This window comes from Saccoglossus kowalevskii, chromosome 8 (genome assembly GCF_978046115.1).
Source record: "Saccoglossus kowalevskii chromosome 8, keSacKowa6.1, whole genome shotgun sequence".
NCBI lineage: Eukaryota > Metazoa > Hemichordata > Enteropneusta > Harrimaniidae > Saccoglossus > Saccoglossus kowalevskii.
In genome coordinates, this window is record NC_140648.1 from 17,056,362 (window position 1) to 17,083,081 (window position 26,720).

General features: G+C 35.7%; 2 protein-coding genes across 2 annotated transcripts in view; both read left to right on the plus strand.

Annotated features, from left to right (window-relative positions):
- The first annotated feature begins 10,842 nt into the window (after nucleotides 1-10,842).
- LOC100375210 (beta-1,3-galactosyl-O-glycosyl-glycoprotein beta-1,6-N-acetylglucosaminyltransferase-like) lies at nucleotides 10,843-12,587 on the plus strand. The gene has a single exon (XM_002733251.3). The coding sequence runs from the start codon at nucleotides 10,848-10,850 to the stop codon at nucleotides 12,270-12,272; it is 1,425 nt and encodes a 474-aa protein (XP_002733297.2). The 5' UTR covers nucleotides 10,843-10,847; the 3' UTR covers nucleotides 12,273-12,587.
- A 2,459-nt stretch (nucleotides 12,588-15,046) lies between these two features.
- LOC100375067 (uncharacterized) overlaps nucleotides 15,047-26,720 on the plus strand; it is a 69,975-nt gene continuing 58,301 nt past the window's right edge. The window contains exons 1-8 of the mRNA XM_085502731.1: nucleotides 15,047-15,237; nucleotides 20,910-20,948; nucleotides 21,171-21,229; nucleotides 22,749-22,841; nucleotides 23,858-23,954; nucleotides 25,401-25,588; nucleotides 25,933-26,008; nucleotides 26,201-26,253. Coding sequence (XP_085358857.1) covers nucleotides 15,110-15,237; nucleotides 20,910-20,948; nucleotides 21,171-21,229; nucleotides 22,749-22,841; nucleotides 23,858-23,954; nucleotides 25,401-25,588; nucleotides 25,933-26,008; nucleotides 26,201-26,253 — 733 coding nt within the window. The 5' untranslated portion in view covers nucleotides 15,047-15,109. The remainder of the gene's footprint in view (nucleotides 15,238-20,909; nucleotides 20,949-21,170; nucleotides 21,230-22,748; nucleotides 22,842-23,857; nucleotides 23,955-25,400; nucleotides 25,589-25,932; nucleotides 26,009-26,200; nucleotides 26,254-26,720) is intronic.

Consider the following 26,720-nt stretch of genomic DNA (forward strand, 5'->3'; position numbering starts at 1 on the left):
AAACGTCAACCACCCGGGGCAACCGTGACAATCTGACAGAACAAATTCTCCTTATCAGCCGCTATTGTATGCGTTGCATTTTAACATGTTCCTGAATTAACGTTTGTTTAACTTGTCATTTTCCAAAACCATCACCAGTGGCCGATCTAGGGGGGTTCTTGGGGTCCGGACCCACGGGCCACGTTGAAAAATTTATTCAATTTGTTTTTGTATAATATAAAAAATCATTAACTTAGTCTGGCGATTTTAAAGTTTGGACCCCCCCCCCATAACAAAATCCTGTATCCGCCCTGATCATACTAATACACAAATTGATAACAGGCGGTGCCATGGCTTTAGGAAACGTCCCAATTTATTAAATTAATCTTTTATGTGATAATAACTTCATTGACATTATTCACTTTGAATAAAACATAAAGTAGTCAGGTGATTTTCGTAATAACAAACAAAATAATGATTTAAAAAAAAAGTAATTTAACATATATAGTTCAGAATTAATAAATACATGAACAATTTCAGAAAAAAAAACACTTTCCTATAAACTGAAAGTTATTTATGTGTGTTGCCCATAATATATAAGAACGTTGCCCCATTGACAGATTGAACGGTGAGTCTGAGTTTTGTATCGACTTAAAGCGGGGAAGTCATCACCTGCGCATGCTTCAGATCAAACAGGAAGTGAAATTCAACAATTATATTTTCTGTTGTATGATTTTAGTGTCTTTAATACCATTGTTGGTTATTTCTTGAGAAATTCCGAGGTTCGGCTATAAGTAGCTGTGACGTTGACAGAAGGTTTTTGTAACTGTTTTCAATAGACGATTTGCGAGTTTCAGGCGCGCGCGTAGGTATGTTCTTCTTTCAAAGCTTGTCAACGTGAAATTCTCGAGTTTACCCATAAAGCATAAAGCGACTGTACGTTTGCAGGAATGCACGATACTATATATAAGTCAAACGCTTACCTGCAAACACCTGAACACTTGGGGGATTATGTTAGTTGTGTCCTAAAACTCATAGACCATCTATGTAAAAACCAATTACGAACAAGACTACAAAATAGCTGACAAATGTGACGTACTCGAACAAATATAACACGTGAGAACGAAAACCCGTGAATGTTTTATTTACAATCTCCATGAAAACAATACCGATTCCCAGTGTATGAGGCGTTCACAGTCTGTAAAGAGAGGACGAGTATGGTTTTGCTGAAACAAACGTGCAACTCGACCAATTGGTCACATGACCTAGTGCGGTTTACATACATCAGATACATGACATTTCATAATCACGAAATCCAAAAAATGCAAATTACGCGGTGGCTCGTCAAATTTGTGATCGGTTTTGGTTTTTACGGAGATCTTATAATATAACCTCACTCATCGATCAATGTTTCCGTGTATTGTTCATATAAAGTATACTTGTCTGTAATTTAAAGCGGGAGGGTCGTCACCTGCGCACGCGCGGGAATTGAGTTCTAAGCGATGATCACAACACACGCTAAAACCGTAAAAGCTCATGGGTAAACGCTTGTGTGGAAACAATGAAACGCCATGGCTGCCTAACGCATGCGCAGGTAACGACTCCTCCGCTTTAATTAATGAAAAAGAACAGAAATCCATTACACGAATATCTGCCCGGTAGCCATGGCAACGATTATATAATCTGAGCGGTTAGCACGCAAGAAATTCCCTACAAATGAGCCGTTATTAAAGGTGAGGGGTGAATGACACGGCTGTTGAATAAGGATTATCCGCTACCTGACACTGTCACTTCCGAGAGAGTCATATATACACTCACCATATCATAATAATTGTTTTTCTCTGAGTCAGTCTTCATATTTACAAGAACATCCATCAAGAATATTTTAAAATACAATTATAATGCACTTGGTATATTGTGTTGTGTACAATTAAATCTCATCGACCATATTATGGTCGATATTCGCCCGTCTGTCAGTAACATATATAACATACGATTTCTCTATATTCTTAATTACGAACAATTATCTTTCTAGTATACGTAGAGTCCGCTCTTCGTCGCTATAGGGCGCTACTTATTGGGAAAATGTCTAGACTTGCATACAGTCTCTTGTTTATTTTTTACTGTTTTTTTTCAATGAAATAATATGTTGTGGGAGTGTATAAATGGCGAAAGACGGTTAACCGCAAAAGTCGGTATTTGTTTTTCGCTTGTCGCCATTTATACACTCCCATAACATATTACACTGTAACCTCAATATAATGAACACCTTTATAATAAATTTCCTGATATAATGAACACATAACATGTCTCCCGCTTACAACAAACCCAATGTATTATGTGCTTCAATATAATAGTGAACATTTCACTATAACAATCTAATTGTATGTCTCCCAAAGAGTTCGTTATAACGAGGCTACAGTGTATTTATTATTATTTATTCAAGTCTTGTGTATAGTCCTATTCAGTGCGCCCTCTAACAAGACTGATTTTGTAGGGATCCTGAGTTAAAATGAAATCATTCAAAATCAAGTTGGGCAGCTTATTAACTGCTGGAAATGTTCGTCTTCAAGAAAAAATAACAATAATGTAAAAATGTTATGTTAAATTTTTTCTTCGTATTTACAATTATTTTTTTCATAAAATGTGAATTTCATTTTACCAATTCTATGAGTGTAGTAAGATGTTTGTTTTTTAAGGTCCGACGCGATATCAATGTCACGATATTTTATTGCGTCAATGACGTGCCAGTAAATTAGTACAACTCCTTGTGTCACAGTAAAACTGTGTACGTCCCACGTCAGTGGTGCGTCTTATCGGCTTAGAACGCACACTGCTCATTCTCTGGTGTAAGCAATCTGAGCTCCAGTGCGCAAAGTATATTATAGTGTTTTAGACAGCTGTTTTTTGTGCAGAGCCAGGCTTCAATGACGTGAATCAACTTGTGCTGGCACCGATAAGTTCTGATTCATATCGTTGCTGTATGAGTAGTGACCCCAAGTATCATAGACCACTAATATCTTATTATTATGTCGACAAGTGTAGACGCTAGCGATGTGAATTCTTTGGTAGACTAAATACTAGTACGTACACGTCGTTGGATAATACACCATTCTTATAAGTGGCGCCCTCTAGAGACGAAGATATCCGTGACGTCATTGGATGTAATGCCCGCAATTCACAGCGTTGATATTGTGGTATAATACTTGACAGAGTTTGGAAAGTTTGAACGAGGATTGGATGAGATTAATCAATGTAAAGAAGTTTATGTTTACTTATGTTCTAAAAAGTCAGGTAAATACTAGAGTTTCTAGAGACATCCAACAGTGCTCAAAAAACAAAAACAAAACAAGTGATTTTTTGAATTTATTAGAAGCTAAATCATCAGAGATTCAAATATTTCAAGCAGTGATAGCTGCTACGAAATGTTAAATTAGATCTAGAAATATCACAGTCTTTGTGGTTATTGCCTTCGTGAATTAAATGCTAGGATTTGCTAAAAAAAAACTAATTGGGAAAGTATTTAAGTTCAAAAAACTAAAAATATTATGTAAATGAAACTGGGTAATTATAGTTAGTTTAGCAACTAGTTTTAATTTGGCTCTAAAAAACGTTGAGGTATATCTTTACGAATTATCCTTACATAATACATGTAATCTATTTATGTCAAAGTTAAACAAAATAATCTTTCAATACCAAGGTATATAAAATTTGCTGTCAGATGCAGACGAGGTCAGATATGTATCGGAAAGATACACATACAATCAGCACTCAGTCTGGCTTTCCCAGGTATTATATGTGCTTTATATGACACAGAGACGGATATTGGAGGAACAATTCGGGGGGGGGGTATGACCTCACGTGCGAGAGCGTCTTAACCTCCTTTGTCATGATCTAGGTCGCCAATGACCAAGATCATGACAATGACAGCATGGTGCTCGAATGAGGCTGCCGCCTGTGGGCACTCGTGTGCGTAGGCGTCATTGAGGCCTCATCTCCCTTGGCGTTTCGGTCATATTCGACTCGCCTCGGGACAAGGGTGACGTGTTACCCCCCCCCCCCCGGGGGTACTTGCATAGAAGTGCAATACGGGTATGTGCCGCCCGACTGGGGTGTCATTTCACGTTGGGTGGGTGGTCATTTATCAATGTTTTGATTTAGAAGTGTGTAGCATTTATTTACTCTTCCACAGGTCCTTATATTCAAAGTCAAATCAGCCAAATACCGGAAAAGGCTGAATAAAATGCATTGCCCGGATGCGCTCACTGATTGAAAGTTGTGAGCTGGGTGGGGTTTTTTTCGCTGAAAACACTTGTGTTTAGAAGTGGGTATATAAATAGAAAAAAAAAATGGTTTAGAAGTGAGTATGGTTTACGAGAGGTAGGCTGTACACCCTTACCCACTTAAGGTGGAAGTAGCCCCCCCCCCCCCGGCGTGTTACCCGAACCGAGTCATGAATCCCTGGCGACAACAACCCCCCCCCCCCACAGACTGTATTTATTGTAATGTAAAGGAACTACAGAGCTGATAAGAAAGGGACGCTAAAAATGCAGCAAAGTAATTGGTAAATGAGGATGACATAAGGGATAAAGCCAAGGATAGGCTGAGAATGTGGACATAGCAAGTCAAGGGTCATGACTGATAAATATATGCGTAAACATAAGACAAAGGATAGAGAAATACCACAGATAAGGAACCAGTTCAGATTGGTAACAAATATAAAGACAAGGGAAATGGCCAGTGAAGTGATTGACGAATGCTCATTTGCAGGCGCTGACTATGTATTTAATTGTGACGTTCAGAATGCGCTAAAAGCTGTGCTCTTATTGAAAGGGAAATATCAAATTGATTTAATGGATTATCAAATAATTATGGAAATAATAGTACTACCAGGAAGCAATGCTGCAGCTGCTAAAAGCGGCCAAGAGCTTCTTTATAATGTTTAGGACAAAAACATTGCTTTTCTCGTCCTATGCTCATAGAATTGTATCAAAGACATTTGCATAAGGAAGTCACATTACATAGGAACTAACACTGTTTGATCCACACGGAAAAATAACTCATTAAATTTCTGGATAGTGATGTGTATTATAAAATTCATTTACAAAACAACAACTACAGAAGACATTAAAGGGCGGCAGTCGTCGTGCCGCGTCCTGTTCGATATGGGACTCATAGCGACGTATACAACGCGTGTAAAATACATTGTTTATTTACATGGAATTCGAACACGCGCTGCGCGACGACCACCGCGCTTTAAAGTGAGCAACTTATTATTCCAGATATATACTGAAGTAACAATTTGAGATTTTTAAAATAAATGTATGCTCATAGTTAAACAATTGCATAAAGCTGAGAGAGATTGTGTCCAAATGTTGTTTGATCATAATATGGATATGACTGAAGTTAATTTTCTAAATAATGAATAAATTTGGACTGTTAATAGACATAAAAAAATTTCAAAAAGTAAATTATTATGGAAACGATTTATGGGTAGTTACTAGTAATACAACACATGGGGTTCAGTTATAAATATTGTTTTATTGAACTCGAAATAACATTAAAATGTATTATCAGATAGATTATCAACTAATGCTTCTAAACTAATACTTATACATTGATAACTAAGAGAAATGCTTAAAGTCAACCAAGCATAAAACCCAAATATTTCTCCATATTGCGTGGAATATCATTAATATATTAAGCGAGAGGGTCGTCACCTGCGCACCCGCGGGAATTGAGTTCCAAGCGACGATAACAACACACGCTAAAAACGCAAAGGCTCATGGGTAGACGCTTGTTTGTACAGACAATGGCACGCTATGGCCATGCGCAGGTGACGACTCCCCCGCTTTAACATTTTCACTTATAACCACCAGATCCTTTTTGTCTTATTCGTTTTTTTTTTCTTAATTTGATTTACAAAAACGATTCTTAACGTATAATTATACCTCATAACCTTTAACTCATTCAAATCACGTGATAGTTGGTATTTGGAAATATTTTCAGGATCATATATCTGTATCATAAAATTTTTACTCTGATTTACACGCCTCTCACGCCTTACTGTAGTAAGGTGTATGTTGGTATTGGTTTCTTTGAGATTGGAACGGGCTTCTTTTTAAATGGTGTTCTGGTTATATTCTGCTTATTTTTTGAAGTAATAAAATCATCAACATATCATATCCTTGTTTGATATACTTTGTAAATGTTGGCTCACTGAATTTTATCTGTCGACTCGTTAGTGGATTTCTAACTTAGTTTATCAAATGATTGTTTCCTAGTTGCTGGAACTTCATCACTATATTATCAGTCTTTTTAATTGTAATGTCCATTACATTGACCTTATCAAATGCGTTAACTTTATGACACAGATTCTTTCTCATTTTGAATATTAAGTAGACTACGTTCGAATAGTTATGAATAATTACTTTCATAATCATATGCAGGCGTCATACTTTCCGCCACATCTCTCAAATTGTTTTTATAGCCTTTCAGCCTGAGTGTTTTTAACATTTATCTGATTTTCTCGTCATATATATTACTAATATAACTTTTAAGTGTATTTTATATTTATTTTGGCGAATATCCTCACACACATATCTTATCAAACACATTCTGACATTACCGAATTAAAAACATATATATATATATATATTTAGAATCATTGAAAATATAGAAATCATCAAATATCGCTTTCCATCAAACGCACCTTAGCATCGTCACGGAAGAATAGAAAAAGCTATAGTAATAGTTTTTTAATTAATCTAAACAGCAACACAAAACTTAAATGTATTTTTTTTATTTGAACTGGGTCGAACAATAATAAAAAACAAACTCGCAAAATCGGAACTGTGGGACCGTGCTAATTCCTAATTTCCGAGTTACTAGTTTTCTCACGAAATCCGATAGAGGGCGTTCCCAAAGTATCCGGATAACAGCTCGTTCAACGTTCGTGGTGGGGTGAAATTTGTTCCTTTAAATTAAATTTTAATGACATTGTATGAAAAAAAGAAAAGTACTTCCCTTAGTTTTAATAGCGATAATAATGCAATACGCTAATAGGAGCTTTATAGAAAACTGACTGTGGCGTGATAAAAAGCACGTATGCAGTAGAGTGGCGAGGCTCTTGTTGTGATCCCGAGTTTGAATTTCCTTAAATGTTGTATGTTTCTTTGGTTATCATTACTAATATAATATTACTTTTAAGTGTATTTTATAATTATTTGTTTAATTGTGCTTTTTTTTATCAAGCGTCTATATGGCTGGGTACTTTTAACACCAAACAGTAATTGGTAGATCAGAGCCTGAGTACAATGGTTCAAGCGGTCATTCTACAGATCATTGGCTTGTTTAAATATCAACTAGTGACACACTTAGATAATTTTCCTTCTATTTCGGTTGCGCGTTTCCCCTAGTGTGCCACTACCTGCCATGTATCGACGGTAAGTAACACCTATATAGACGACTATCTTAGTGATTAGCCAGGTGTTCTGATGTGTGTAACACTCGTATATAAAGTATTAAAGTTTGAATTTATGTGTAACAAATTACCCAAGACTATATTAAATATTTCGACGACTTTGTATTGTAGACAAGTGTCTATCTTGTTACAGATTAACAACCTAATTCTCATGGTATCACTGTTTAATTTAACATTAAAAACTCTTCTATTTTACATAAAAAGAAATGGTTGTGGTGTCGCTGAATATTCGGAATAGATGTGCTTAATGATATGTGCGTCACCACAAGATGGCGTCTAATGATGATTCGCTTGTGTCAGTTGTTTACCTGAAGCGGAAACTTCATAATACCCATGATGAAAGAGCTCCACCAACGTATCAGAATGCAATTTACGTTTGTTTTTCATAACTTTTCATATTCTAGATATTCAACTTTTCATAACTATTATGTGACCGCTATTTTGATTCTCTACCAAAAGATTGTAGATTAAGTAAGCCATTATAGCTACTGAGAAATACTGATGCGAATTCTCAATGTGAATATTTCTCTAGTATAGAATTAAGTTAAAGTGCCTGTGCAATGCCCTCTCTCACGTTTCCCATTTTAGATCTGTGTCCCACTGAAATGGGCAGTTATTGATTTTTTTGCTGAAAATAATTACTCGTATCCAAGTAAATTTGGGATATTTCTCGTGTTGTAGCCACGCCCACCTATCCTGAAACGGTCGACTGTTTCCGGATTTCCGACTCTTGCCGAAAGTGCGCCACCAAATGCCAAAATGTGAGAGGAAGTCATACCCCTGAGCCGTAATAACACTGATCATTCAGTATACTTTTAAACGATATACATTTTTCGGTCGGCGTTTTTTTCTCTTTTTTTTTGTCTATTTTTTTTTTTTTTTTTTTTTTTAGAGAGTTTTTAGATGTTGTGTTATGGGCAGTTGCAGTGAAACGTGTAGTCATAGTGTAAGTATTCACACGTTTCTAATCGATCCGAAAGTACGACATCAGTGGACGAAAGCCACTTAACCACAGCTTCTTCTTTTTTGAAAAAACTGTCCTCGTCCATGAAAAAAACAACTAGGTTTAAAGAGAAACGCCGACAACATAAACCTGGCGCAACGTGCTTGCAGCTTGATCTGCGTAATAATTTATGAAATAAGAATCCGGGCTTGGTCAATGTGTTTCCACTAAATACAGTTTTAATATGATGTTATAATTATGACAATCTCGCCATGGACCACGCCAACTCGAATCCACTCTGAATTTATCTGTAAAAGTGTGTCGATCTCGATTATTTTTGTTATCCAATTAAACGCCGCTTTTAACGCACTTGCCCTCGCCGTGACCCGACGCGTTCACCTATTTCAACAAAATTTCAATTAATTTCCACGCGGCTGTCATTTATTTAGTAACTGTGATTTGTCATTTTTTTAATTATTTTATAGTGATCACTATAGTCTAATGTTTAGAATGTCAAAATATGTTCTCTTTTATTTTAATTTTAAAAGTTTTACTCAGACGATCGATGAAATAAATAACAGTGTAGTGACGTGCCTAGTAACCTATTTTGTCCAGCGACAGTGTACAAACGTGCGCCGGTGACGATCACGGTGACCAGCTACACCAGAACGGACATATTTCGCATCTAACTCAACCCCATGCAACAATAATTGATAATATGTGTTCATTATGGTCCATTCCTCCTCGACGAACAAGTACATAAATGAAAATTTAGTCAAAGACGAGAAAACTGCACAAGAAATTTGCCTTATTTACACGTATCGGCAATGCAAGCTGCCATGCGACTTCCCCTTCTGACGTCACAAGGGGAATTTCAGTATGCAAATAGGAAGCTAATGAGGAGCCTCGTTTTAAAATACACAAACATAAAGTTGCCGTAGATTGAGTTTAAAACACTTTTTTCACTTAAAAAAATAATTCATGTTTAGAAACATAAAAATTAATAATATTTATGTAACAATGGATAATTTTAGGCGTGAAAATAGCAACCATTTCACAGGCACTATAACAAATTTACGTACAAAGCCTCAAATGCACTATTATTGGGCGTTCCAACAAGTATGAACGTTTGATGAATATCATTGAACGTCACCAACACACAAAGACTCGTATCTTATCAAACACATCGCAGAATTTTTAGAATCATTGAAAATATCAAACAAACCTTGATATCATAGAATACAAAAAAACTATACTATTTTTTTTTATTCAATCTAAATCAAATACCAATTAAAATCTAAATGTGTTTTTTTATTATTAAATCTGAATCGAACATTATTAAAGAAAACAAATTTGAACACAAAAAAACGAAAACTCGCAAAATCGGATTTTTTTGTTTTTTTGACTTTGAATTAAAAAACAGTTACTGTAGAACCGTGCTAATTACACGCCAATTGGAGGTGTTGTTTTTCATGATACTGTCTGTTAGGTGATAAGGAGCACGTCTGTTTACAGTGGCGATGCGCTTGTCGTGATCCTGAGTTTAAATCTAGTTAACTGTTGAAATGTATGTATTTTTGGTTGTCTGTAATTGCATTCATGAACATTTGCGAAGATGACCGAGCCAAATCTCTATTTTTAGGGAATATTTTTGTCATTTTTGTTCAATTTTTTTTTTCAACTGCTCCCTCAGATTGCTTTGAAATTTGATATGAATGTTCTTGACATTGAATCTGACTTACTAATTTCATGAGACCAGTTGCAGGTGTCTATTTTTAATAAATATTTTGGCGGTTTTCTTGTTTATTGTTTGCATATCTGTGACTTCTTCTCCAAAACCGCCTGCCAGATTGCTTTGAGTAAGTTATGAATATTTTTTTTTATTTTTCCCATACGTTATATATGGACTATAGTATTGTTGGGTGCCAGAGTCATTGTTTTCCAAAATGTCGAATTTCAGGTCAAGGTCATTTCAATGTTAATATGTTTTGCTGCTATTAGACAACTGTAACAGTTGGAAGGTAGTATTTTTCAGTACACATTGTGTTGGGTTCTGAACTACCTGGGCCAATGTTTTCCATGGTATTTTTCAGTACACATTGTGTTGTATACTGAACTACCTGGGCCAATAATTTCTATGGTATTTTTCAGTACACATTGTGTTGGGTACTGAACTACCTTGGCCAATGTTTTCTATGGTATTTTTCAGTACACATTGCGTTGGGTTCTGAACTACCTTGGCCAATGTTTTCCATTGTATTTTTAGTACATATTGTGTTGGGTTCTTAACTATCTGGGCCATAACTGATCACAGCCTATCAGATTATAGATTGATTACATCTGCAACATTACATAGCTCTCCTTTAATCTCTATTCTATTTTGAGTTTTAATAATCTTGTCTACGTTTTGATTTTAATTTTCTTTCTTACAGGAAGATTACCATGTTTCAAGATTGTCTGTTGAGAATTCCACATGGAAAATGTATAAACCCTAAAGTAATATTACTTTTGTCAGTTATTGCGCTAGGAAACATCTTGTTATGGAAGTACTTTAACCATCCCACACTACAGAAAATCAAGACGTACAGCGTGACTCAAGCAAATGTCTACACGAATTCTACAACGGAGCTTATAAGCGAACCTATTCAAAATACGACCACCTTTCACCAAGAATTTGGTGATGAAAACCAAAGAATTGTTGAAGCAGTACAATGTAGCGATCTTATCAACGGAAAGCATGTTGATGGAAAAACGATTTCAATCAAAAACAAAATCTTGAAGTCAAGAATTGTACCTGACAGTGCATTTTCAAAACTTGCCAACAACTGTACCGAGTTTGTCCGCGAACGAGGATATTTAAATAAACCAATCACGGGTGAAGAAAGGGATTTCCCGTTGGCATATGGGATATACATTTACAAATCGGTTAACCAGGTGGAACAACTGTTGCGAACTATTTACAGACCACATAATATATACTGCATTCATGTCGATCGCAAATCCCCGAAAAATATCATCGAAGCTATACAGAATATTGCCAAGTGTTTCGACAATGTATTCGTTCCACGTCGAGTTGCCAGGGTAACGTGGTGCTCGATTGAAGTCGTGCGAGCTGAACTGTATTGCCAGTCGGAATTACTCTCCAGGAATAATCAATGGAGGTATTATATTAATTTAAGCGGCCAGGAATTCCCACTGAAAACAAATTTAGAATTGGTACAGATACTCAAACAATACGATGGGAAGAACGATGTGTTCAGCAAATTGAATCCAACTATAGTCAGACAGCGATATCGATATGTTGTGGTTAAAAATACGATGAAAAACACCACGATAAAACATAACCCGGTAATGCCACTGAATTCTCCGATTTACAAAGGAGAACTGCATGTGGCGTTGACTAGAAAGTTCGTTGAATTTATCCACCATACTGACATTGGACGAGTCTGGTTCACCTGGCTCAATGATACTCTGTGTCCAGATGAACATTATTATCAAACCCTGAATCGTTTGTCAATTGCACCAGGTGGGGACTACCGCCTTAATAGCTCCGTGGCCGCCATTGCAGTGACTAGATCTAAACTGTGGTCAAATAAAAAGGCATGTAATGGCACAATCGTACGAGATATATGCGTATTTGGGTGGAAGGCTCTTCCAAAACTCTCGAAGCGACCTGAACTATTCGCCAACAAATTTCACGATAACTTTGACAGCTTAGTACTGAATTGTCTCGAGGAAGTTATTAATAACCGAACAAACAACCCGGTTGAGCTAAATTTAGAATTTTACCGAAATATTTCTATCGCGAAATCATGGAACGCAGTTTCAAACGCTGATTGGCGGGGAAGGGGCAATAAAGTGTTCTGATTTGGTCGTGACGTCAGTATTGAAACTCTCGTATAGAGGGCAGTCGTATGAGGTCGACGTATAATCAACCTTCTAACTGTTTTCATTTTTAACTATAAGGAACTAACTATACCACATGTTTGTCGACATGTTAAAATTATTTTATTTTTCTGTATATATTCATTTTGTATATGTATTTTGAAAGTGGTCACGTTTTAAAGCAAGCTATTTGAGAAGTGTGTGGGCGGAAAAAATTGTCAGTGTTCTGTCGTTTTTAATTTAAGTATATGTTGTCACGGGTGGCATTCCCAATATAATTATAATTTTTATAGTGAATTCATTTATCATATTGTAAAATTTGCTATCTTCATTTTCGAGCATTTGCGAACAATAACGAACCTACGTACTACACCAGTTTTACGGCAGTGTTTCAACGATACTGTGAAAGTCAAGTGGGTTCAGATTATATTATTAGATGTTCTCAGTAAAATCCTTGAAATCCCTGAGATCGGACTGTGATCACTGCAAGTTGTCTATTGAAACCACTGTCATCGTTTAAACGTTAGTAATTGTTTTATTTGTACAGGTATTACAACAGTATTGATCCATGTACTCACACAAAATTTGATTAGAAAAGTTGTTGAACCCCGTTGATGGCGTTGTCGCTAGCCAAGATTCATTCCACGCATTGTTAGCTTGTCGCCATCTTCGCCAGCCAAAGTTCGTTTATTCGACCTTCACCTCACCACTGTACCTTGGCAGATTCTATGCATACAACGTATATTTAGATGCGTCCTCTTTGACAATACCAGATTTATTCCAATCAAATCGCTCGTTATAGCTGTATCGTGTACCAAATAGAGACGTCTACAGTATGTTTTTCCCAGACAAAGATTAACATTTTACAATCTGTTACTAGGGGGTCTAAAAATACGACTAGTTTAATCAATTCATTCTATTAATTTGTTTTCACTATACCACGCTAAAGAAACACAGCTATGAAATACGGCCACTATAAAATGCAGTGCACGGGTACCTCGGGGCGGAGCTACGTCACAAGACGTTCCACGTTGCTAAGTCGCGCACCTCTGTACCACGTATTTCCACGGGCTATGCGCGCTGCTGAGGAACGCGGAATGCCGAGCAAAGAGCCGGTGAATATTCAAGAAAATAACAGGAACTCAACTTTGAAGTAATCCTGAACAACCGAATTTATATAAGATAAGATAAGATAATTCTTTATTACAACCTTATAGAATGAATTACATATCTATTTTGGTTTATGAAATGCAATAAAGGTGTTAAAATAAACATAAGAAGTTAGATATCTAAAATCTACTACAATACAGTTACATGAAATAATGTAAAAAAAAAATATTAATGACCCATTAGGTGGTTTTCTCTAATGGTATTTGCTATATGTTATACACGCGGGGATAATCTTGTTACATGTTCAGTCTCAACAACCATCCCAAAAGTACCGTTTTCCGAGACTTTTCGGCCTTTGTTCATCACCGTGATGGTTGCCATGCGGTGAAAATGCCCGGATGTCCTCCCCGAGGATACAAGCAGTAATCAAACTTGAAGACATGTCTTTGCAGTAATATGCTCCCAGTACTGTAAAAACATGTCTTTAGCTAGTTTTGTTTCTTTCATAATGTCGTTATTTCAGATAAGATGTCGCTAATTGGGAAATAAAGTATATTCTCACGATAAGATTCGGTTTTTTGCACTTTAGGTAAATTATGTTTTAGTTAATTTGTGAGTTGTGTCAAATTCATTTTGGCTAAAATTGTATGCAGCTATTTCAACGTGTTTTACAGTATCTGAACATAGGTGTACAACCGTCACACGTTTGAAAACATATCAACTGTATTTAGAGCTAATTTAGGTTAAGCGCAATATAAATACTCTTCATTATTATTATAATTATTTACGATGGGTCTCTTGGGGATTAGAAGTGAAAGAACTTTAAGAGTTAAAACAATGATTTTGAACAGACTGTGGTTGACTCTAGTTGGGGACTCCGTGCCGGGCCCCGCGCGTGTTGAGTACGTCGAAGGAACAAACGCATAAAATGGGCTGTGTAGCGTGCGTCAAATACACTCTGTAACGTGACCGGATCCTTTAACTCGCGCTCCGCAAAGTTGTTATGCAAAACACGACACAGAAATTATTGATATCAACGTCTTGCAAAACTTGACGTACATTGATGTTCGAGATATATAGCACACTTCTATGTTCTAAACTTTTTACAATCGACATTATACTAGTGTAATCATACTATAAATCGCAGTCTCTCCATAAATATGTGTATAAATCAATAATACTCCATAAAGCATTCGAGTAGATTTGACGGTTGTGTTATGCTGGAGTACTAGGCCGAGGGGTGGTTCAAAAAAAAAAAACTACGGGGGTCGGTTGTCACTGGTACAACAGTTTAGGGTCAATGTCAGAATGTACGTAGAAATCATTCTTGTTTGACATTATTCTTGTCTGTACGTCAAGGTTAACCAGTATTTCATTGTCTTGAGGGGCCGTAACGAGGATTTCAATATCATCACACTTTATTGTGGATAAAGCAAAACTGTGCGATAAACATGTCTTCTATATCTGTACACAGTGACTCTACTAGTAGAGTAACTGTGATCTGAACCTGTGTTTATCATTTTATCTTTACCGTCGATCGACGTCCGCCCCGTATCTTATAGATCATATATATGCTAATTTGCATATTAGTATTGTGTAAAACTTAACTACCGTTACACGGTAGATAACCTTCAGATCGCCTACTTGGCTTTGCTGGTTGCACATCTAGTTTTGCGATCCAGCACCGTCGATTACTGACGTCTTGAAAGATGAAACTCGTGTTGTTCGCGCTACTCTGCGTGACTGTCGTCTACGGACGTGACAAGGACTGGCGTGAGTGGGAAGACAAGCATACTTCAACTGATCTGGATTTCCCTGATGTAGTCGATGCACAGTGGTAAGTGTACATCATGGTGTGCCAGTGCTAAACAGTAGGGGAGGAATTCAAATCCTTTGTAAACGTATGGTCACGATAACCCCACTAGTACTGTGTGCCAGTGTACAATACTAGTATTGTGTTTCCATGTTTTTTTCTAACTCCGTATTTCAATCAACATAAATATTGTCTTTGCTTGATAGTGTACGTAAGCCCTCAGCTGTGCCTACTACCTATCTTTCGAACGAGAAACTACTGTAAAACATACCATTTTAGCGAATTTGACTCAATGCATGAGTTAACTGAATCTTAATTTAACTAAAGAGCCAATAATCTCATTGAGAGAATATACTTTATTTTAAATTAGCGACATCTTGAATTAGCGAAATTACAGATTAGCTAAATTAGCTAAAATAAAATTCTAGCTAAAAAGACATGTTTTACAATAGTATGTGTTCATTACGATGATCTAATCACTGGTCAATACCATTGCTGGTATTTACATTCACCATTTTTGAGGCATTAAAAGACGTCTTGCGAGTACGTCATTTGGTACGTCATTTGGTACGTCATATAGGAAAATATTTTGAAACACAGTTAAATTCTTCAAGTTGTTTTGTCCATTCGTTTATATGAACGACGTTTGACAATGCTTTTCGATTACCGACTCCGAACAAGGTTAGAATTTGGTGAAGTAATCAGACTAATTATCACTTGAATCAGAAACCCACAATGTTGCAAAACGCCGAGACGTCACGTGCGATGACTGTCGTAAATATGAGCCGTTATGTATAAAGTAATTTGTCATATGTTAACCATACGATCAATAGGTCACCAGACTAGACGGACAACAAAAACAACTCAACGTTAAGAAAGAACCAACGCACCTGCAGTCCACCAGCAGTCGATATTATAATTTGGTCAGAAATACACACACAAAAAAACTAAAATTATTGTTTTTCAACAAAACTAATCGACTGTTAAGTGACAACATATTTGTTGGCATCAAGGGATGGCTGGACTAAATAAGTTTACCTAAAGCGCGGAGTGAACTGCTCTGCAAGGTGTTTCAGGGAAAACCTGTTGTCGAAATCAAGAGAAATAGAAATGTACAGATGAGTCACCAATCTTCCAGTCCCCCATGATCTCAAATGGTTGCCCATATAAACCATTGCACTGCATTGCTCGTCATTACTGCAGTGTCACGCTCAGTGCGAAGCAATCAACACACGATATGCAGACAGTGCATATTTGGGTCAGACTTCTGGACATTACCTTGGCAACTACAGGTTGTCTTGTTACGCTGACAGTTGAGATATGAACTTGGTTTCCGGGTTCATTGACTTGTTTACGAGTTGTTTATGAAAATGCTATACCACGACTAGGTTACTAAAAAGTAATTGTCGTGATATGTTGACAGTTGAGATGCGCATTTGTTTTTCGGGTTCATTGACTTGTTTACAGATTGTTTACGATAATGCTAATTGTGGTTAAACTGATAACATTATGTTTCGATAAAAACACGACTATTAAGCGCCATCTTGGATTGAAATGCCTAATATCAAAAACAGTGTGTTAGTTCTAGTCGGTAGGAGCTCAAATAATAATAATAATAATAATAATAATAATAATAATAATAATAATAATAATAATAATAATAATAATAATAATAATAGGTACACAATTACAATCAATATCACCATATCAAACAACATAAGCCAATGAAAAATTATCACATTATTTAGGAAACACACTCGAGCTAAAAGCTTGTAAAACCAAAAACCGTACTTCTAAGTCAGAGTGTCTTTGGTAAAATTAACTGTTTTCTTATTTACACGAATAATATGTCCAACGCCTGTTTCAATGGCGTTTTAAAGCGCGATGGTCGTCGCGCAGCGCGTGTTCAAATTTCATGTAAATAAACAATGTATTTTACACGCGTGGTATACGTCGCTATGAGTCCCATATCGAACAGGACGCGGCACGACGACTGCCGTCCTTTGATATCATATGGCCCTGTGACTGTATAAACATTAAATCATGTTCGACATGGGACTCATAGCGACGTACACGTCTTACCATCGTGTATTAACTAACAAACAAACGGCAAATGGTTTGTCGAAGTGAAACCCCAAACGAAAATAAATTAAAGCGGGGGAGTCGTCACCTGCGCATGCGTCAGATGGCCATAGCCTGTCATTGTTTACAAACAATAGTATACCCATGAGCCTTTGCGTTTTAGCGTATGTTGTTATCGTCGCTCGGGACTCAATTCCCACGCGTGCGCAGGTGACGACCCTCCCGCTTTAAACTGAAATTATAAAACTTTCAAACGCAAATGTAAGTTAGTGGACTAAAAGTTCATATTGAAGAATCTTTTATGTCACATCGGACAGAATATACACTTACAGCGACAACAATCACTCCACATGAAAATGGATTAAGAACATCTAAAAAATTCTTTGAAAGGGATATTAGAATTCGAAAAACACTATACAGACATTGAATATTGAACTGCGTACCCCAGGCGCTGGAGGTTGTAATGTTCCGCCCGCCCGGTAGGATAATGTACCGCCCGGTAGGATAATGTACCGCCCGGTAGGATAATGTACCGCCCGGTAGGATAATGCTACATTACAACTTCCAGCACCTGGGGTATCATGAACTGCGTGAACAGCTAAGCAAAACTTCGATCAGAGAATCACAATTTATAAATTGAATCTGGCTGGCACACCGCGAAAACAAAAACACCAATTGAAACGAAAAATTGTGTGATCTATGTAATACAGGAGAAAATGAAAATGAATCTCGTTTAATTATGTCACGTCCAAAGTATAATAAATATGGAGTTATTATTTCAATAACTTGTCAGTGCATAGTAAATTTATTTCTAAAATGATTCTTCGCAGTACATATATCAATACGACACACTGCTTTAAAAAAATGATGGATATATTATTTTAGTTATATTGTAAATGTATTTTCGTGTGTTTAATTGCAAGTGAATCTTGTAATTTGTAATGTAATGTAAAAATAAAACTTTGTAATTTGAGTCCTTTTCAATTTTGTTATTGTTTTGTAATTAATTAATTAATTAATTTAAGTTATTTATTTATTTATTTGTTTGTTTGTTTGTTTGTTTGTTTGTTTGTTTGTTTGTTTGTTTATTTTTAACTCTGCCTCGTTAATTAATTAAAAAAAATGAGTTCGCTCATATTGCATTTTGAACTCAGAACTAATTTAGTTGGCAATGATAACAACTGAATGTCGTATCTGCGTCCAGTGTGGTATCATTAATGTATTAATGGTCACAGTAGCTCTAAAATATTGTTTCTTTAGTTGTGACTTGTCATAAAAAATGCGGTTTCCATATAACCATATTTATAATATTATATGAGTTAAATTGTCCTTGTTCATGGGTGAAAGCAGTCTGTTTGCTCGCAACAATCGTCTCAACTCTTGTGATTGCATTTACAACTACAGTTACCACTGTATTGCTGCTTGTGTGTAGACTGGTTCAGTTAGATCAAATTTATTGATAATTGAAAAAATCGTAATCTCTGGACCCCACTAGGATTATCTTTAGAACTTACTGTTCAATCAGAATTATATTTGTATTTCATTCTCAAAAGACCAGGTCACACGATCAGATTTTTCTGTTATCCTACATATGATCTTTAGTGGTCTGAGATATTATATCACTGTGTAGACCATACAATGGCTGGTCAGATGAAAACAAAATCGGCAACACTTGAACTTTAATGTCAGATAATGAGGCAAAGCAGTGGCGGGTCCAGAGTAGGCCAGGGGGCCATGCCCCCCAAAACGCATGACGGAAAAACAATAGGTCTATCATTATGCATATGACTGCTTAAGGCATATTTAGGGACCTATTAAATGTAGACCATTAACTTTTTGGGACAGTGTGTGTGGCCAGTTTAGGGGGGCAGTAGGGGGCAAGGTCCCGGGTGGATTTTAGTGTGCTTAAGGTGTATATTTATTTGTACATTTATTATTTTAAAAATCTGTTCAAAGCCATTATATAACATGTATCTGTGGTCATGTTAAAATAGCTGTGACATAATGTTTGTGATCATGTTAAAAAGTCACAATGTTATTAATTATTACCAGTATGTTGACATTGCAGCGGCATTTTTATTTCAGGCAGTGGTAATTGTGATAATTATTTATTAATTTGTTTATTAAAAATTCTGAGGAAGAATGTGTCAGTTTTGTGATAATTCTTAATTATGCTTTTGTAGTAATATTAAATTTTGTTTTATTATTATTTTTCTATATCCTGGTTTTTATAATCTACTGCCTGTAGTTACCCTGCTATTTGGTCCTGGCAATTATTCATATCATCTGGATTACGCATAGCTTCTCTGCGATTTACGCTCCGTAAATTTTAAGCGAAGCTTGGACCGCCCCCCCCCCCAATACATTTTGCTGGATCCGCCACTGAGGCAAAGTTCAGTCTGTTCTAATTGAACGAGTCCAAGTTCAGTTCCATCAGTTATCTGAACTGAACTAACATTAAGTGGTTCTATTTATTGGTATTTCGAAAATATTGGGTCTAAATTGTATTTTTTGTTTGTTCAGAACTGTCATTGATATTCGCACGACGTTCTTATATTTTGTAGGGACCCCCGGGCAGGGTCCCTGTTCATTGTTGGTTCCGTTGATTTCAACTTGATTTTAAAGCGGAGAACGTCCTTGTCGAATTGTGGCGCGGTGTTCTTTTATTTGGAGTATGATAGTTAAATCATAAATAGAGCGGTCAGATTTTTAGAAGATTGTGTTAATACAATTGTTATAGATTACCACAGTATTATGATTGATTTGATTTCTGTCGGTAAGGTCAGCGGTCACGAATCGGTCAAGCTGTACCAATTGCAATGCAGGTACTCGTACACTTTATTAAACACTACTTGAAAGAAATTTACAAGGGAAATTTGGATCAAGTCATCATGCCAGGCGAATAATAATAATAATATTCATTCGACGCATAAAATCCTTAGGAAAGGATGAAAAAGGGTCTTACAAAAAGAAATTTAAAAACTATAATCTAAAAAACAAAACAAAAAAAAAACAATTCTAAAAATATAAAACAAATCAATAACAAATACGAATAACAAATAAAGATAATTTGCAACCAATTGTGAATACATAGTATAGCATAATATGACTCCGGACCCGACTCTTCGTATTCGAACTTCGTCCCAGTTGTCCCACTGACTTGTTCACGCCTGTGAAGATACGTTATTTGACATCATGCGTTATTATTGTACCCTGGTGTTTTGAATTTTTGTTATCAACAAACAGAACAAATCAGAGCAATTGTGCATTTCAATTTCTTACTACGAGTGAGGTAGCACCTTTCCTCTCCCTGTGGACGATTCAGCGTCTCTTATCTGAAGCGCGCCCCCCAGAGACGTTACATCCTGGGTGAAAAGAAGAGTATCAGTGTCGGCATGATTGTTTTGCTCTGTGATCGTTCATCAATGAACAATTATGTTTTGATGGATTTTTGACGACAATAGACTACACGAACAAACACAGTCATTTTATATTACGTAGCATATCGTTTTCACGTAAATGATATCAAACATTATCATAATTTCTCAAAACTTTGACATGAATGCTTTAATTTAAAACTTTAAATAATTTAGATTATAAATCTATTTTTACAGGAGCGAGCGTGTTTGTACCTTTACGACAGAATGGGGATAGTAAGTATCGACATACTTTATTAATATTTTTTTTCTTCCATGAATCTTCCATCTAAGTACATGTATTATGTTTTATTTCAGAATATTTCAGAATACATAACGTTTATATGCCTAATTCATTTTTTTTTATATAAGAATGTAATTTTCATATGGAATATGGAATATATAGAAGGCTTGTTTTTTTGAATACTCAGGCTGTTTTTGATAATTTTTTAATTTCAGTTCATCGCAGAAATGTTGCCCCGGGTGGACTGGGTCGATCGAAAGGGGATGCCCAACACGTAAGTCAAATGTATACAACCACTTTTTGTAATTCATAATTTATTTGACGCTCTCGGGCTGGGATAATTAAGATTGATTTTAATCGCTTCTCATGATTTTAAAACAAAATGAGATTATGTGTAGATTATATTGCAATCTACGCCGACATTTCATTTTATTTGAATTGCGCCCTCTTGAGTGATCGTGTGAGAGGGCGCAATCCACGCTAGCGTTCGGTTTTAATTTATCAGTTACGAAGCGCTCAGTCAACACGGCATGGCAATATTTGAAACAATAAAGTTCGCGTAAGTTGCTCTGGTATATTCAAATGTACTTCTCTGCACTAGTCTTGCATCAATCAATCACTCAGTATTATCACCAAGACAGCTGACACAACGATCGAACTGATGAAACTGCGCGGCGTCTTCAAGTATGTATACCCATGTATATTACGCGCGTTCAAAACATTCGAGAAATGCAAATTGGGGTATGTTATGCTCGGATTTAGTCAGCTAAACGAGTCAAGGAAATGGGGAGACATGTCTACTTCAACGAACCACGAAGTTGAATAAGCATGCCCTTTGTAAGTATATTCCTCTGCGCTGGAAAGAGAGTCCAAGACTGGGGACTGCACCTGTCCTGGCCCCCATCAGCTTGCCCTTGCCCTTGGAAATGAGATGCCACATTGATGGAATGAACTGAAAGTTCGATGATGGAGAAATACATATAAATATTGTCGACAATACAACATATACAACTGTGGATGGATACGACCTGACAATGACATCATATAAATAATAAACTATATAAATTTTAGATTTGAAATACATACAATATACAATATTTGTTAAATTGTTAAAGAAGGAACATTTTTTGTGTATTTCATTCAATTTTACGAGGCATCAAATATAAATACATTGACTTTTAATTCCCAAATATTGCAACCAAAAAAGATTGAAGAGCGGTAAATACATTTTCGCAGTATAACAATAAAATATATATTTAAATCAGTTGTCTGAGAATTTCTTGTAGGAAAATGTACCGGGTAGTTATTTGGTATTTTGTGAATAGATTACATATTGTTATACAAGAGCAGATGTAACTCAAAAAAATGTCACAAACATATTTGTGATAATCATGTTATTTCTATACACTGATTAGAGAAAAAGTCAATGATGAAACAATGTGACAAGAACTATAATAAAAAAGGGGGCGAAAGGAACAGACTTAATTTTAAATATGTGTTAATTAAAAGTGTTTAATAAATGGGCAGTAAAACATGTTTTTATTTGAAGATGCTTTTGTTTTCATATTGAACGTAATTAACACACATTCCTGACAATTAATTTGATCAACATTCATGAGTCAAGGAAAATTGCAAAATTACTCTATTGTTAGTTTTGCTTAATTTTCTGAAATCAGGGATTATCAAACATTTTAAACGATTACATTATTAAAACATAGTGTGTTTATTTATTTGTTTGTTTGTTTGTTTATTTGTTTGTTTGTTTGTTTATTTATTTTTATCTTTTGTAACAGCTATTTGTAATTCACAATGTCAGAATAATGGAAGATGTATTAATCCCGATGTCTGCCAGTGTCAGCCTGGCTACACTGGAAAGTACTGTCAATGTAAGTTACTGATGAACTTAATGTTAGGAAAATGAATGAATGTACTACAATAAGTATGTGCGTTTGTTACGTGTAGCAATTACTTAGTGTTCATTTTATAGGACTTACTGCACACAATTTCTCTGAGACCTAATCCAATGTGACTGTCGCATTTTAGACAGTGGTTCACATCAGATATGCATTGTGACATACAGTCTGATTCATATGCTGTTTTATCGGATTGTTTTATCGGATTGTTTTATCGGATTACGTTGACTTGGTGACGTGCACTCATCACAATGTTTCCTCTATGAGTGCACTAATCAGAGTGGGATTTAAAATCGAAGGAAAAAAGAACAAATTACATGCTACATCCTTACACATAGCTGCCAGCCCGTATGCCTATTACATGTGGCTATAGCACTAACAGTCAGCTGGCGTGTGTCACCTGAGGTGTAGAATAAAATGGAAAGATTTTTTGTTTTCAGAAACCTAAGCCAAAAACTTCTTTGATAATAAAATGATGGAATGACATAGCTAGTTGTAGGGTCTTTTCGGCAGTTTAATACTGTAAAGGGGGTAATTATTCACTGGGTTTTAATTTAGCTTATTTCGCTGACTGGAAAAATGCGCTAAATTAAAACACAGTGAATATGTAAAATTTAGCATAGAACACATTATCTAAATGACAAAACCGTGAATTTAAAACCCACTGAATATGCCTGAGATGGTAAATCAGTGAAATTTAAATCCAGTGAAAATTAGTCATTTTACAGTATTTGGTTCAGGATAGCTTTTTTAGTCATTTCATCGAAAAGATCAACCTCTTCAGATTTTTTACACTATCGGTATTGCATAAATTATGTGTTTCCTGTAATCTGCTTCATCGGAACTCATTGCTTGCTCAACTTTCTATAGTTTGTACAAATTTTCCTGTATTCTAGAAACCACAGTTCAGTATTAAGAGTTTTCTAAGTGTGGATACTTGTCTCCTCTTATACAGTTGTATAATTATTTCAAACTTTTACCTTTTTCAGCCATCAGGAAAGGTCTGTGTTGGACAGATTGGATGGACTCGGATGACCCGTACTATGGTGATGGAGACGATGAAACGCTTCCCAAATTACGCAAGGAGTAAGTGTCAAAAATCTGCATTCCTCGTATCGTAGCAATAATTCAAATATGTAAAATGGCTTATTATTGTAAATAATTTTGAAGTCTGCCAAATCAGGCACCATCTGAAAAGAAAGTTTTCAAACTTTATTTTATGAACTATTGCCAGCAAACCATAACAAACCAGTTATATTGTGAATTTTTGTTTACCGGTATTATTTTTCTTATAAATCTTATTTATAGGTGAATAATACCGGGGTAGGTATGATTCTAGTGAGTATTAACTGCAGTCAGTTTTTAACCGTAAATTAAATTGGTTGTTTGAAAATATGGTCAACAAAATCATTATCATTAACTTAATGTGTGATAATGGAAAACTGACCAATGAACTAAAGACTATTTCATTTCCCCAACACTGCTTAATATGACATTCCAAAATATATTAAATCTGAATAATAACGTGATATTACTAGCATCATACCTAGGCATATAGTGAACAGCACAAGATATTACTAGCACTGTATCTAAGCATATAGTGAGTGGAATGCCACATGCATGCCAATAGTGTGTGATGTTTGCATAAATTTGAATAGGTAATGAGATATTACTAGCACAGTACCTAGGCATATAGTGAGTGGAATGGCACATAGATGTCTATGACATCCAATAGTGTGTGATGTTTGCATAAATTTGAATAGGTAATGAGATATTACTAGCAATGTACATAGGCATATAGTGAGTGGAATGTCACATAGATGTCTATGACATCCCATATAGTGTGTGATGTTTGCATAAATCTGAATGAGTAATGAGATATTACTAGCATAGTACCTAGGCATATAGTGAGAGGAATGTCACATAGATGTCTATGACATCCAATAGTGTGTGATGTTTGCATAAATTTGAATAGGTAATGAGATATTACTAGCATCATACCTAGGCATGTAGGTAGTGGAATGTCACATAGATGTCTATGACATCCAATAGTGTGTGATGTTTGCATAAATTTGAATAGGTAATGAGATATTACTAGCATCATACCTAGGCATGTAGGTAGTGGAATGTCACATAGATGTCTATGACATCCCATAGTGTGTGATGTTTGCATAAATCTGAATGAGTAATGAGATATTACTAGCATAGTACCTAGGCATATAGTGAGAGGAATGTCACATAGATGTCTATGACATCCAATAGTGTGTGATGTTTGCATAAATTTGAATAGGTAATGAGATATTACTAGCATTGCACCTAGGCATATAGTGAGTGGATTGTCACATAGATGTCTATGACATCCAATAGTGTGTGATGTTTGCATAAATTTGAATGAGTAATGAGATACTACTAGCATGGTACTTAGGCCTTAGTGGAGTAAGGTACGAGTAGACAAAAAAATACTACACTATATTATGATTGTTTTTTAAGGTTTTTTGAATGATCAAGTCTCCTGATTGTGTAATGTTCTAGGTATGCTGTCTGCAAACACACTGTTCCCGAACACATTGAGTGTGAGACCACTGGAGGCATACCTGTAGTGGGGAGAGAAAGAAATAATGTGGAATGTAATCGTCGTAGTGGCCTTACCTGTAGAAACACACCTAAGACAACATGCGAAGATTACAGAGTTAGGCTTCTCTGCCCATGTCAAAAAACTGGTAAGTTACTATGGTTACACTAAAATTTATCTGTATCAAAAAAATTAACATTTAAATTTGTCCAGTCTGTTATGATTTTAAACAAAATGTTAGTGAGTTAAAGCGAGAGGGTAGTCACCTGTGCACACACGGGAATTGAGTCCCAAGCGACGATAACAACACACGCTAAAAACACAAAGGCTCATGGGTAGATGCTTGTTTGTAAACAATGACACGCTATGGCCATCTGACGCATGCGCAGGTGACGACTTCCCTGCTTTAATAAAAATTACAACATTCTTATTTGTTTATGAATTGTTTATTAATATTTATATTTCAACAAAATTATTGCTTGTGGTTTACAGGAAACACAAAAACTTGCACACATCACGGCAAAGAGTTCAATCCACAGGAAACTATTCAAGAAGAATGTAACACATGGTAAAATAAACATTTCATTTTTATTTATTAATTATTAAAATCTTGAATAAAAATATATCAGGATTTTTTGCAACTCTAGTTTCAGTCTTACCGCTACTGTAATCATTCATTCTCATTGCGAAGCTAAAACCAGTGAAACTATCAGTCAAATAAGTTGTGCTGTGGTTTTATAATGATGTCATTATTTTACAGTACCTGTGTTGCCACTGGACAGTGGAGCTGTACTGAGGAGGATTGTAAGAATAGTAAGTACCGTAACACAGTCAGTAGTTGTCATAATAACTCTTCTGGGTCATTATAGGGTGTGTGGCTTTAAGGTGAAATTCCAGACTCCATTTTAAACCATTTTCAGCTAAAAAAAAATCATATCCCATTTAATATTGTCTATATACCTAATATAGTATATGATTTGGTTTATGTTTTGTATCTTTTCAACACCATACTTTCTTGGCAAATTTTTCTTCAATCCTTTCTTATATTTTTCAATAATTCTGGAAATGAACCCTAATTTTGGAGCCAACAAACAAACTTTGAGTAAATTTTAATTTTTTACTCAAAAAATGTGGCTATTTTTGTCCCAATCTTTTGAAGGAAAGTGCAGACTATAAACAGAACTATTTTGTGAATTTGTGATGAAAAGAGGGAACTGGTGGTGAAAAGGTTAAAGGTTAAGTAATTGCATGCTCTTTAATATACTTCCCACAATGCATTG